The 14,924-nt window shown below is 37.8% G+C and overlaps 1 protein-coding gene across 5 annotated transcripts in view; it reads left to right on the top strand.

Annotated features, from left to right (window-relative positions):
- The window catches only part of tpk1 (thiamin pyrophosphokinase 1), a 124,265-nt gene that overhangs the window by 73,827 nt on the left and 35,514 nt on the right, over positions 1–14,924 (top strand). For 4 of the 5 annotated variants that reach the window (XM_047348918.1, XM_047348919.1, XM_047348914.1 and 1 more), the window contains 2 exons: positions 2,871–3,017; positions 8,361–8,469. In XM_047348918.1, the coding sequence (XP_047204874.1) occupies positions 2,871–3,017; positions 8,361–8,469 (256 nt within the window). The remainder of the gene's footprint in view (positions 1–2,870; positions 3,018–8,360; positions 8,470–14,924) is intronic. The other variant, XM_047348920.1, reaches the window with a different exon arrangement.

Below are 14,924 nucleotides of genomic sequence, written 5' to 3'. Positions count from 1 at the left end.
AGGGGTTAGCATTTGATTTTCTGGATGTGCTCCTCATCTTAGCAGAGTTTACATCTTTCAGCAGCAGTTCTTTGTTTTGGTCAGGTGAGATTGCAGTGAGGGACTGAGTCTCTGTTTTTGCAGCACTGCTGCCAGAAGAAGTGCAACAATTTGGACAAATGTTGATGTTCATAACAATTTTGACACAAATATCTTTGAATAATCAATTTTTCTAGTATCGATTATATTGAAAGAACGATTATTTTGGCAACCCTACTATATACTCTTACATTTACCAATATACCCTACAAACACATGTCTATATAGATAGTATAGATATGTACACTACTAATCTATGCACAAACATACATAAATATGCATACAGCCATACCTATACTTACTATATGTACACTTTATACATACTTGTATGCATCAAGTACACAATCTGTGCAAACACTTATTTCAGCATTTTGGAAATATATCATCACTATACTCTGAGCTAGCTTCAGTTGGATAATGCTTAAAAAACTTTTTTTTTTAAGCTAGGCTTAGTTTAGATACACTTGTGTCTTTCTTCTGTGAACGAATTCCATATTTTTGTGTGTGTTTGAGTGTTTTTTAGTTTGTATTTTAAAATTTTTTGCTCTTTCTTTAATCATATCCACTCTCTTTGTCCATGAAATGTTGTTTACAGCTATACAGTTGCTCATCAACCATATATCTGGATCAGAGCGAAGTGTACTCCACTTAGATCCGTTTGCTGTAGCTGGCAATCAGCCCGGTGTGAGAGGCTGGTTGTGGTCACATGGTACATGTGAAAGCTTCGTAGCTGACATTTTTGGAACAAAATGGAGCCTTTTGCCTTTGGATATTTGTAACTACCATGCATCAGTTTGTACCAGCCAGTGGAACTGTTTGTACCCATTTTTTACAAAGTATTTCAAAGTAATTTTCTATAATCTGCTCAGAGTCTATGTGGTTTTAGTGAAAAATACTGTGACTTGTAAAAGTATTCATACCTCTTGAACCTTTCCACATATTGTCACATTACAACCACAAACATAAATGTATTTTATTGATATTTTATGTGAAAGACCAACACAAAGTAGTATACAACTGTGAAGTGTAATGAAAATTATACATGATTTTTAAAATGTTTTACAAATAAAGAACTGAAAAGTGTGGTGTGCAAAATTATTCAGCCCCCTTTACTCTGAGTGCAACCAATTGCCTTCAGAAGTTGCCTGATGATTGCTAATGATTAAATAGAGTCCACCTGTGTGTAAACTAATCTCAGTACAAATACAGCTGATCTGTGATGGCCTCAGAGGTTGGTTAAGAGAATATTGTGGAGCAAACAGCATCATGAAGTCCAAGGAACACACCAGACAGGTCAGGGATAAAGTCATGGAGAAGTTTAAAGGAGGCTTAGGCTACAAAAAGATTTCCCAAGCTTTGAACATCTCATGGAGCACCGTTAAATACATAATCCAGAAATAGAAAGAGTTTGGTACAGGACAACATGTGGTCTTTATAGCACATTTCCAATAGCTCTAGCTGAACAAGAAGAAAGCCATTGTTAAAACTATAAGAAGTCTCGTTTGCAGTTTGCCAGAAGCCATGTTGAGGACAGAATGGAAATACACGTGGAAGAAGGTGCTTTGGTGAGACGAGACCAAAATTGAACTTCTGGCCAAAATGTAAAACGCTATGTGTGGCGGAGAACTAACAATGCACATCACTGTGAACACTGTTATCCCCATTGTCAAATATGGTGGTGGCAGCATCATGCTCTGGGGGTGCTTTTCTTCAGCAGGGACAGGGAAGGTGGTCAGAGTTGATGAGAAGATGGATAGAGCGAAATACAGGGCAATATTGGAAGAAAACCTGTTGGACTCTGGAAAAGACTTGAGACTGGGGCGGAGGTTCACCTTCCAGCAGGAAAACAACCCTAAACATAAAGCCAGGGCTACAATGGAATCGTTTAAAACAAAACTTATTCATGTGTTAGAATGGCCCAGTCAAAGTCCAGACCTGAACCCAATAGAAAAACTGTGGCAAGATCTGAAAACTGCTATAAAAAACGCTCTCCATCTAATCTGACTGAGCTTGAGCTGTTTTGCAAAGCAGAATGGGCAAATTATTCAGTCACTAGATGTGCAAAGCTGGTAGAGACATACCCTAAAAGACTTGCAGTTGTAATTGCAGCCAAATGTGGTTCCACAAAGTATTGACTCAGGGGGGCTGAATACTTTTGCACAATGGCCTTTTTAGTTTTTTATTTGTAAAAAAAAAGAAATCATATATAATTTCCTTTCCACTTCGCAGTTGTATACCACTTTGTGTTAGTCTTTTACATAAAATTCCAATAAAATACATTTATGTTTGTAGTTGTAATGTGACAAGATGTGGAAAGGTTCAAGGGGTATGAATACTTTTACAAGCCACTGTATCTGGCAGTAGGAAGTAGCTTAGAGTTATTTTGGATTCTCAGGGTTCATAATCTGTCATAGAATGAACACAGTGAAATGGGAGAGAGAAATCCAAAACAAATGGAAATAGTTTTTTTAGAAAATAATATACCTTTGAATTAAATATTATGTGATATACTAGACCATTTTTATGAATATCTCCATTAATTATAAAAGTACAAAGACAAAGATTTCCAATTGTTTGTGTAGATGGGAACCAAATGGTTTGTTCACAGATATGAAATGGAAGTGGGAGCCAACAAAACTTGTCAGTATAAGACAGGTGTATGATTTACCAACAGAGTGAATTGAACTGGAGACATCTGTAGCCAACTCTTTTACTTTCCAACAAACTTATACGTCCTGCCAAAAGCTCCAAAACACTCACTGTTGTTGTATTCTCTTCTCATCTCTTCACAGGTGGACACCATAGTGACCCTAGGTGGTCTAGCAGGGAGATTTGACCAGATCATGGCATCGGTTGAGACCCTATTCCATGCTCGGTCCATGACACAGCTGCCTGTTTTGATCATACAGGAAACAAGCTTGGCATGCTTACTCAGACCTGTGAGTAAACTGTGTTTCCGACTTATCTGCATTAACTACTGTTTTATATGCCAAAAGATCCAGCTATCCCTCATTCTATTTTATCATTTCCTGTTGATATATTCTTCAAACCTAGCTAAACAACAGTAATTAACTACTAACAAAAACTGTTGGTTACCGGTATCAAGGAATACCAAAACTTAAAAAAAAAACGTATGGTTTCAAAACTGCTAACATCTTCCAAAATAAAAATTCCTATGATTTAAATTCTCTTTATCAAGATGCCAGAGAAAGTGCTGGAGTAACCAAAGGTTTCTACGGCTATATAGACCATAGAGTAATGCTGCACCTCCCCTCCCCCATTATTTGCTGTGCACCTCTAGTCAGCAGGCTGAAAGAAGGCTATTAAACTTTTTAGCACAGTTGTTTTGTAACTTGGTTATCTTACGTTTCTACACCATGGTGTAGAAACGTAAGATAACAACAGTTGGCCTTATGAGCATACAGACCAAACTGATTAATCAGCTAATATCAGCTTGTAACGCTGTCTATAAGGAGCAGAACATCAAAAAAAGTATAATAAACTGCTTGAAAAGCACTTGAAAACTACTACTAAATTTAGCAAGTGTTAATTCTATATTTTTGCTTAAGTGTGTGTATCAAAAAAGATACATGTCAAAGGTAACTGTATATTACCTTTAATAATCAATATTTTTGTATTACTTTAGCAGATAAAACAATAATTCATGCTAACCTGTTTAAAATAAAAGCAATTAGGGCGCAGCGCTGATGGTGTAGGGGTTGACCGCGCAACCATGTGCAGAGGCTGCGGTCCTCGAGGCAGCTGTCCCGGGTTCGAGTCCCGGACCCGGCGACATTTGAGTGTCTCCTCCTCTCTCTACCCCCTTTCCTGTCTACCTAGTGTCAAAAAATAAATAAAGGCCACTAGAGCCGAAAGAATATCTAAAAATAAATAAATAAATAAAAGCAATTATATTATGCTTCTAATTTTTGCTTAAGATTTTTGTGGAAATGAGATTCCTAAACCAGAATACACCTTGTTACAGTAAAACTAAAGCAATAGACTTTCTCCTGAAGAAAATTTTACATTTATATGACAGATCCAAATAACTAAACTTTTATGGTGGTTTATTATAGCTGAATAATCCCTATAAGATACAAACAATCACTGCATACATAGGCAGGCCCACAATCTAGTCTCTTCACACTAGGCTAACACTGCATCTCAATAATTTCCCAATCATCCATCTCCCAGGTGTTCTCCGTATTTTCTATTATCTCTCAAAAATGTTTTTCTTTGCTCTGCTTCCACCTTGATTTGAGTGTTAAACGCTTTGTTTTTTTTTTTTTTTGTCAAGTAATCACTTCAAGAACGCAAACACACAGACACGCACTCACTTTCGCCCTCATATACACACTTATCTGCTCTTATAATGTCGCAATTTGCCAGTGTGAATGTGAGAGCTAGAGACTCTCCTGATGCTTCCCAAATTGATCTATTCTTTTTCTTTTTTTTTTTCTATGCCAGCCACTTTCTCATGCTCCTCCAATGAATGAGTTTACAAGTGGGCTTAACATGTGCCTTGTAGAACACGCACTGAACCCACGCAGCCTTTCTGCGGTGTTTCGGGTTAAACAACTAACTGTGACGGCTGTTATGACCAAAGCAAACCACTCTCCCCTGCTCTCTCGTCATACTTCTTGTCATTCCAAAAGCGTGTTGTCATTTGCTGCTTCGTACCTCGACACCTCCAATTAATCTTACTTCACCGAGGGTAAATTAAGCTCGTTTGTCAAAGCAGCTCCAATTTGCCAGCGACTGATGAACGCAAATGGCCATACATGAAGGTGAGCTCAACCTTCGCACAAGGCCCACTACTGTTTGTTTAAGTGACATATGTATAAGTGTTTACAACTTTGCCTAATAATATCACAAGTCCTATTCTTTGCATTGACATGTCTCCAAAGTGCTTTTCATCAGAAATTAATAGTACGGACAATAGCACGAACGCCAGGTACTGTTGCTTAAAACACCACAAAGAAACTAGTCTGAAAACTTTAAACCCTCAATAAAAAGGTGAAATCTTTTTAATCTCCCATGTTTTATTCAATGAATTCAATGTTTCTTCATTTTGATTGAATCTGTGAACCACAAACAAGCTTTGATTTAATCAAGGTAGCACCTGTTTGTCTTGTTTTGTTTTTTTTTGTTTCCGAAACAAGGTCTCCTAGTATAATTATGCCACCTCTAGGAAATATGCTGAAGTCATGTGTTTTTTATAGTAGTCTCAAAGTGATGCAAAATTATCATATCTTCTATTAAGTTATGGGTAGAGACACTTTCTTTCTGGGTCTCTGCAGAACAAGAGGATGTTTTAATCAGTTTCAGTCTCGAGGTAGTGTTAAATTTCAGTCTCATAAATAAATAACATAAGGACAGAAGGTGCGCTGAGCTCGGTTTGCTTTTCTCTTGTGATGTGCTTTATTGAGTCTCAGTTAACCAGTGTCTCGGTTACTCAGAGCTGTAAGCCAGGGGCTTCCAGAGCCTCTAGAGAGGCTCTGGAAGCCCTGTTGTGCGTGTTGTGGGACACACAATGCGCAATGATGCACCTGTCCGATCTACTCTGTAAATCAGTCCAGCACGCTGACTCAAGCTCTAAACTGCAAACTTGTTTACTTGCTGTTGTTTGAAGGAGTGAAACTTTTCAGTGAAGCGGCTGCTGTAAAAGATGAAATGTGATACTCGAGTGCTGTTTAATCGTACAAGCTTCTGTGCTGAAGAAAACTAAGCAAAGATTTAGCATTAAAATATAAAGTATAAATAAAAAAGGAAGTGAGCCAGGATGACATGTTATGTAAAGAACTGAATCCTTTAGTGTAGTCAAGACACAAAGGAAAAGTTGTCAAATAGTTGTTGTTTTTATCTAGTTCAAAGTTCAGCAGACTTTGACAAAACTTCTTATCTAACACTCAGGAGGGTTTTTTTGTGATCCTACGGATGATACGTTTTCTGACCTTGCTCCATTGTAGGGTTATTTAATGCCATGTTTACAATGTACTGGCTGGAACAGACCTTCAAATAGGTGGGAGGTGTCAGATTATCGGCAGAGGAACGACCTTTCAGAACTTTATCTATCAGTCTTCTACCCCCTTTGTTTAACTTTAATCTAATGGAATTCATTACAATAATAGTTATTCATTGGCCACAACATAGCTGTTACGTGCATGATAATAGTTATGATTTTTTCATTGTATTAAAATTGATAATATTGTGGTCTGTTTGACTTGTAACTTAATTAACATGTTCTGTATTATTCGTATTAAAAGTGTTGTGTCAGTATATTAGAAAGTTTTACTTTTATCATTTTTTTCAATATTTGCTTAGATACACTCCTGAATTGAACAATTTGTGGTCTTCATGTGTCTGTAGATGTTTCAGCTTGAAGTTGAACTTTGCTGTTGATAAAATGCCACTGTTTAATTAACAGCCTTTAAATTGAGTTAAGGGGACTTCCAAGGTCGACCAAAAAAACGAGATCTCCGATACGAGCAGCTGAAATGAGCTTCCTCCACAGGGTGGCGCACTCCCCTATCTCTAGGGCACTACCTTAGAGATAGGGTGAGGAGCGCCACCAGGCCTCTGCTCCTCCACATCAAGAGGAGTCAGGTGAGGTGGCTCGGGCATCTGTTTTGGATGCCTCCACCGGAAGGTGTTCCAGTCAGAACATGATGAAAATGTGTACGAGACTTTCAAGGTTGTGTACGCATTCATAATTAGAGATGCACCTATCAGGATTGGCTTACACCATTTTTTGGTTTTCTTTGAGGTCTTTGAGGAGTTTGCCTATTGTGATTTTGTCCGACTAAAGTTTTATTTTATTTTTTTCCTGATGGATTGTGACACAAGAAAGAGAAAAAAAAATGTGCCGCAGAAGCTCAACTGAAAATGAATGAATTACAATATTATGCTAATGTATCCATCAAAGCACATGTCCCTGACCTTTATTTGTTTTACTAATCTCAAGAAAGGGCATCAAAGTACATACATTTGAACTCTGAATGTGGAAGTTGTTCTACTGAAAAAATAGCGTTTTCAGTATTTGACCTTCCGATCACCGTTCAGAGCAAATCAAGAGAAGATTGGTTGGTTGCAATCTCTGGATAAATAATGGGTGCATCTTTATTCTCTATTATATTATTAAAGTTGATAATTAGCTTTGTCTTGTCAGTAAACAAACTGTTGGTCTTTATTGTGTATTTTTATGTACTCGTTGATATTTTATGCCCAAAACGATTTACAGTATTTTCTTTATGTCATCTTAAATTAAAAATATTTTTACCTACCCTTTTCTATTAATAGCTAAATACCTGTGGATTATTTTTTAAGTGATATTTGTTATGAACTTTTGTTTTTTCATGTTTTGGGATTTTGTTTCTGCCAAAGAGCAACAGTCTTTTTATATCAAATAGGGTATATTCCTCTTCAGGTTTAGTTGGAGAAACATATATATTTTTTTCCTTTATACCTGTGCTTATGTATAGAAAACAACCTCGGGTTTATTTCTGAACACCAAAAGCTCCAAAGCTTAGATGTTTCCCTAACTCTGCGTATACTTTATTTAACATTAGGCATGGATACTTTTGCAAAGCACTGAAAGTCCAGGCCATTTTTGGTTTTGGAATAAGAGAAACTTTCTTTCGACCTTTCTATTCTCCAGTTTGTGGCTTTATTCAAGCCAACTCCGTCTTAGCAAAATAATTATCTTGCCCTAAAAGTTGGACACTGGCTTCCACCTTTATTGTGTGATTCTCTTTATTTTGGTCTCCCAATCCTAGTTTCTCAGGGGAAAGAGTGGCATTTACAAATGTTGTGAATGCTTGTTTTCTACATAGAGCATTTCATGAATAATGACACATTCCCTCAAAAATAGGTCTCCTTTCATTATTAAGACACAATCAGAAAATAACACTGCCAACTAGTTGTTGGATAATTATTACAGACTGTTCTTCTCAAGTTCTTAAATATGTTATTGTGCACCATATGGTGAGATGTCCGCTGCTTGAAAGTGTAGCTAAAGCTGTCATTAAAAAATGTTTTGACTCAACAGACTGTAATTTCATATGTCAAGATCAGTTAAAATTGTAAGAGAAAAAACAAGGTCTACAGTTTCGACAAGAGCAGTAATTTATTTTAACCACCCTTGGCGACTGGGTGTTGAAGCTGAGTCAGGAATATAAAGGTTTAAGGAGTCCTGCTCCACTTTTTCATTGCATACATATATATATATATATATATATATATATATATATATAGTTCACATCATTCATGTAATGTGACTGCAGGGCAACCACAGACTGGGAGTGAACACTGGCCTGGAGGGAGAGTGGTGCGGCCTAATTCCTGTAGGTGGACCCTGCCAAACAGTCACCACAGGACTCAAATGGAACCTGAGTGAGTCCCTTCCTGTTTACAGGCTGTTGTTACTCTCCTGCTTGCTTTACTTCAGCACTTTGCAGCCTCAGTATACATACAATAAGCCACTGCAGCAGCAAACTCAACTGTTTCAAGTTTGCAGTGAATAAAAATAAATGTTCTATTCTTCCAGAGGCATGAAGACTATAGTGCTTGTTTCTTAAAGTAAATATAAGATCCAGGGCTGATTTCCTGATTTCTCCATTAACAGTGGAGATAATTCTACAAGCAAAAGAGATACAATCCTTTACAGATGCTTTATTTGCTTCAGTCCAATAATTCTGCAGTTTGAACAAGTTTCATTTCTTAATGATACACAACGTACCTCAAGGAGCTTTTTGTCTTCATGACAATTGTGTGAAAATCTACTGGAAGCTCATCTGAGGACCCCCATGGCTTTACTCCACTCCAACCCACATGGCCAGCTGTGATCTTAATGAGTTGGCACAGACCGAACTGCCACCCATTCAAGGGAACCTGGACCTTCTGTCACCAGGGTTGCATAATGTGTCTGGTTCTTGGTGGGTGTCCACCGCCTGTGCCTTTATGTGCACGTGTAAATTTTTAGGAGTCTGTGCGCTTGAATGAGCTTGTTTGAACATGTCTCTGTACATGTTTTAATATTCATATGGGCTTGCACTTCCGGCCTTGTTTATCCACTTCTTGATTGTGTGTGTGTGTGTGTGTGGGTGTGTGTTTTTTTTTACAGCTACAATATGTTGTACAGTGCACTTACTTGGCACACCTGTGAGATGGCCTTCTGAATGGTAATGAGTGGGACTTAATACATGAGTCTTATGCAGATTAGCCAATGGTAACAAGATGCATAATTAACCACATGCATATTTAAAAGGCTAGAAGTAATGATATCCTCCTGGGGCTTAAGGAAAAGACCAGAGTGCTAAACAAAAATGTGGGACTTATTTCTTCCCAAATCTTGACTTGTGCATGTACAATAATGTTGGACTACTTTGGTTTGTGTGTGTGTTGCGACTGCAACCTTTTATCTGAACTGCGAAATGCAGCTTTTGGAAGCTCTAGTCAGAGCAGTGCCATTCTTGAGTGACAACAGCTTTTTAGAAATTAATTGAAATAATGCCCCAGACATGTGATCAAAGCCTGTCAGTAAATAAAAAATTACATGTCAGGCCACTACAGCCTTGCTTGCCTAAAGGCAAATTTTTTTTTCATGTATTTCTTCATTCAAAGGTTGGTTTTCTTGAAAGGGAATATACAATTTGCCATAGATTCATGATGTGATCAGATGTGTAAATTGAAAATAAATTGACTTTTGTTCAGCAAACATTTTATTTCAGTTATTTCACAGTAGGGACCTGTCCAAGATAGTTTAAATAAGTTTGGCTTTGGTTGATTTATTCACATATATGCCTTTTTGTTTATCTACAATTTACATTCTTATATTATCAATAAGACACGGAACATGTCTATGTACATACAGTGCCTTGCGAAAGTACTCGGCCCCCTTGAACTGGTCAACCTCTTGCCACATTTCAGGCTTCAAACATAAAGATATAAAATTCTCATTTTTTGTGAAGAATAAACAACAAGTGGGACACAATTGTGAAGTGTAATGAAATTTATTGGATGTGTCAAACTTTTTTAACAAATAAAAAACTGAAAAGTGGGTCGTGCAATATTATTCGGCCCCCTTGCGTTAATACTTTGTAGCTCCACCCTTTGCTGCAATTACAGCTGCAAGTCGCTTGGGGTTTGTCTCTATCAGTTTTGTACATCGAGAGACTGAAATTCTTGCCCATTCTTCCTTGCAAAACAGCTCGAGCTCAGTGAGGTTGGATGGAGAGCGTTCGTGAACAGCAGTCTTCAGCTCTTTCCACAGATTATTGATTGGATTCAGGTCTGGACTTTGACTTGGCCATTCCAACACCTGGATACGTTTATTTGTGAACCATTCCATTGTAGATTTGGCTTTATGTTTTGGATCATTGTCTTGTTGGAAGATAAATCTCCATCCCAGTCTCAGGTCTCTTGCAGACTCCAACAGGTTTTCTTCCAGAATGGTCCTGTATTTGGCCCCATCCATCTTCCCATCTATTTTGACCATCTTCCCTGTCCCTGCTGACGAAAAGCAGGCCCAAACCATGATGCTGCCACCACCATGTTTGACAGTGGGGATGGTGTGTTCAGGGTGATGAGCTGTGTTGCTTTTACGCCAAACATATTGTTTTACATTGTGGTCAAACAGTTCGATTTTGGTTTCATCTGACCAGAGCACCTTCTTCCACATGTTTGGTGTGTCTCCCAGGTGGCTTGTGGCAAACTTTAAACTAGACTTTTTATGGATATCTTTGAGAAATGGCTTTCTTCTTGCCACTCTTCCATAAAGGCCAGATTGGTGCAGTGTACGACTGATTGTTGTCCTATGGACAGACTCTCCCACCTCAGCTGTAGATCTCTGCAGTTCATCCAGAGTGGTCATGGGCCTCTTGGCTGCATCTCTAATCAGTCTTCTCCTTGTTCGAGATTAGACTTTAGAGGGACAGCCGGGTCTTGGTAGATTTGCAGTGGTCTGATGCTCCTTCCATTTCAATATGATTGCTTGCACAGTGCTCATTGGGATGTTTAAAGCTTGGTAAATCTTTTTGTATCCAAATCGGGCTTTAAACTTCTCCACAACAGTATCTTGGACCTGCCTGATGTGTTCCTTGGTCTTCATGATGCTCTCTGCGCTTTGAACAGAACCCTGAGACTATCACAGAGCAGGTGCATTTATACGGAGACTTGATTACACACAGGTGGATTCTATTCATCATCATCAGTCATTTGGGACAACATTGGATCATTCAGAGATCCTCACTGAACTTCTGGAGTGAGTTTGCTGCACTGAAAGTAAAGAGGCCGAATAATATTGCATGCCCCACTTTTCAGTTTTTTATTTGTTAAAAAGGTTTGACACATCCAATACATTTCATTCCACTTCACGATTGTGTCCCACTTGTTGTTGATACTTCACAAAAAATGAGAATTTTATATCTTTATGTTTGAAGCCTGAAATGTGGCAAGAGGTTGACCAGTTCAAGGGGGCCGAGTACTTTCGCAAGACACTGTACATAGAGCTAAGAGTCAGACATTTATAATTATAATCTTTTAAAAACTATTGGCCAGAAGCTAGCAGGTTTATGTGTGTGAATGGGATTTGGGGCTTTTGCCAATTAGCCCTGTATGACAGAAAGGCCAGACAGAAAGACGTGGCTGCCAGCTGCTCTGGGATGTAGGATAATACAGTTCATATTCTGCAGAACACACTGTGCCAGGAGGTAAGAACTGCTGTTCGCACCATATATAGGTCATACAGTGAAAGATGGGGCAGAAGTAATTTGCTATGATACTTCTGTGGGAATTAGCAGAAAACATTTAAAATGCATGAGTATTGCTCACAGACAAACAAGGTGTATGAAAGAAAAAGTAGGGAAGGTTGTATGGGAACATAATGTTGATGAGCAAACTGATCAAAACTAACTAACTAAATTGCAATTAAGTAAACAAATTCTGCTCACCTTGACTTCTGTTAATGGGCTCCATCAATCAAGTGTACATAATCACAATCCCAAAACCCTGACCACACTTACCTTACATTTTGTATCCTCTTATGTGAATGCAATTACCAAAGACATAACAGAACCATAATAAGTTCTCCAAATAAAGCAAGTATTTAATTTACCAAATTATGTAGTCTTGCACAGTAGCTGTGTGGTAAATTCAGTTTTGATTACATGTAAACTTAGCACATGCAGTCGCACCGCTCCTTGCGTAACAAGAAACAGGATGGACATGCATTTCTAGGAAAACCAAGCTAAGAACGTGGCCATATGAAACAATTGTCTACTGAATGGGATGTTGCTCAACACCGATAAAGTGATAGGTGTTACCCACTCTGTGTTTTTAAACAAATGCCCCAGTTTTAGGCACCACATTACATTAAAAGGTTACAGAAAATAACTTCTGGAGGAAAAAAATATTTCTTGGTCTGATAATGAAAACATGCCTTAAGCTACCACAATGATCATCATTTACTCTCCTAAAATGAGGAGTATAAATTCCAGTGAATGTTAAAATCCATTCTTGATTCACATAGGATAACACACCACAAATGTCTGACGAGCATCAATAGGTCTTTAAAAAAGACCTATTCAGTGAGCTTATTTTTCATATCTGCCCTTAAATATAGCATGTAGGCCAAGGGTACACTTAACACTATGAGCATCGTTCAGAAAATATGAAATAGGCAACACCTTTAAATGCTTGTAAAAAAAAAATGACAACACATCAGCATTTTACAATTTACCAGCAACATTAAGGCTTTTGGCAATTATAGGATGTCTTTACTGTAAAATGAGTTATGATTTATTGCTTCCCTGGTTGCTGTGTAGATATCCAACATTGACCAATGTTTGGATAGCAGATATTCTAGAACCTCAACCTATATATGCATTTGATGACTTATTCTGCAGTTTAATCACAAATGCATATCCTATTTGTAGGCCATGTCTCCAACTATTACTCAATTGCTGTAAATTAAAACTAAAACTCAAGGTTTATCAGAAGCTTAATTGCACTGCTCCTATAAATAGAAAAGAGTCAGTTGAAGTGGTTCAGATCAGGATGCCCCCTGGTTGGCACCCTTTGGTGGTTCTCTGAACACATCTCGCTGGGTTGAAGACTCAGAACCTGCTAGAGGGACTATGCAGTGAGGAAAATAAGTATTTGAACACCTTGCGACTTGGCAAGTTCTCCCACTTAGAAATCATTGTGGGGTCTGAAATTTTCATCTTAGGTGCATGTCCACTGTGAGAGACATAATCTAAAAAAGAAAAATCCAGAAATCACAATGTATGATTTTTTTAACAATTTATTTGTGTGTTACTCCTCCATGATTTCTAAGTGGGAGAACTTGCAAAGTCGCAGGGCGTCAAATACTTATTTTCCTCACTGTATATCCCTTTCAGCCTTTGAATGTCCTAGAATGAGGTGGGGAGGGGTGTCTGGATTTGTTCTGGTCGATGGATGGATGGATGGATGGATGGATGGATGCTCACTTATTAAATGAGCATCCTTATTATATGTAGTTTGTATAGCTCGGTATGAGGGATGCTGCAAAGTCAACAGCACAATGGAAGTTTTTGTCCATTGTCGCTACATGCTCAGCCAAGAGGATTGAATAAGGTTTGAAAATGTTTCTAATCAACTTGAATAATAAACTGAATTTGACTCCATTGTTTGATAGCTAGGATCAACTGGAATGTATGTATTTAACTTGGAATCTGTATTATTTAACTGAATTGACTTTATAAAGTGCCTTGGGATGTGTTGTTGTGAACTGGTGCTATATGAATAAACTGAATTCAATTGAATTGAGAAAGGCTGCTTTGTAATTAGGGATTTATGATAAAGAAGGAGCCATCATTTCTAACAATTACTAAGGGAGGATAGGAAGCATCTGCACTAGTGGCTCAAGAGAGCCACTATCTAATGATTTGTCTGCATTGCAGTAATGATACCAAAGGACTGGTATGGAATAATGATGTGACTGCAATGTAGTAAAAATAACAATTTTATGATGTAGTAACTTTAGTTATTACTCTTCAGTGTACAGATGTAAAAAGCAGCTGGAAAGACATTTCAGTTGGCATGAATCTGGTATATGTTAACAAGGCTGTCACTCACGTTATAACTCACCCATCTCTCTTTTCATACTCTTCTTTTGTTTTTTACAGCCAACCAGTTTACTGTCATTCCTTCCTTTGTTGCCTCTCTCACATACGATCCCTTCCATCTCATCAGGAGACACTGTGACAGTTGAAAAACGCACTACTGTGCATGTTACATAAATTTTTCATCATTAATTCTAAACTCCGTCACTGTGTGTATGCATATTAGTTGATGTACTCTTAGTTTGGTCCATATATTCTACATATAGTTTTTTGTTTTTCCTTTTTTCAATTCATGTACAGGTCCTTCTCAAAAAATTAGCATATTGTGATAAAGTTCATTATTTTCTATAATGTAATGATGAAAATTTAACATTCATATATTTTAGATTCATTGCACACTAACTGAAATATTTCAGGTCTTTTATTGTCTTAATACGGATGATTTTGGCATACAGCTCATGAAAACCCAAAATTCCTATCTCACAAAATTAGCATATTTCATCCGACCAATAAAAAAAGTGTTTTTAATACAAAAAACGTCAACCTTCAAATAATCATGTACAGTTATGCACTCAATACTTGGTCGGGAATCCTTTTGCAGAAATGACTGCTTCAATGCGGCGTGGCATGGAGGCAATCAACCTGTGGCACTGCTGAGGTCTTATGGAGGCCCAGGATGCTTCGATAGCGGCCTTTAGCTCATCCAGAGTGTTGGGTCTTGAGTCTCTCCACGTTCTCTTCACA

The sequence above is a fragment of the Girardinichthys multiradiatus genome, chromosome 21 (assembly GCF_021462225.1).
Source record: "Girardinichthys multiradiatus isolate DD_20200921_A chromosome 21, DD_fGirMul_XY1, whole genome shotgun sequence".
Lineage (NCBI taxonomy): Eukaryota > Metazoa > Chordata > Actinopteri > Cyprinodontiformes > Goodeidae > Girardinichthys > Girardinichthys multiradiatus.
This window is presented reverse-complemented; position numbering and strand designations above follow the sequence as displayed.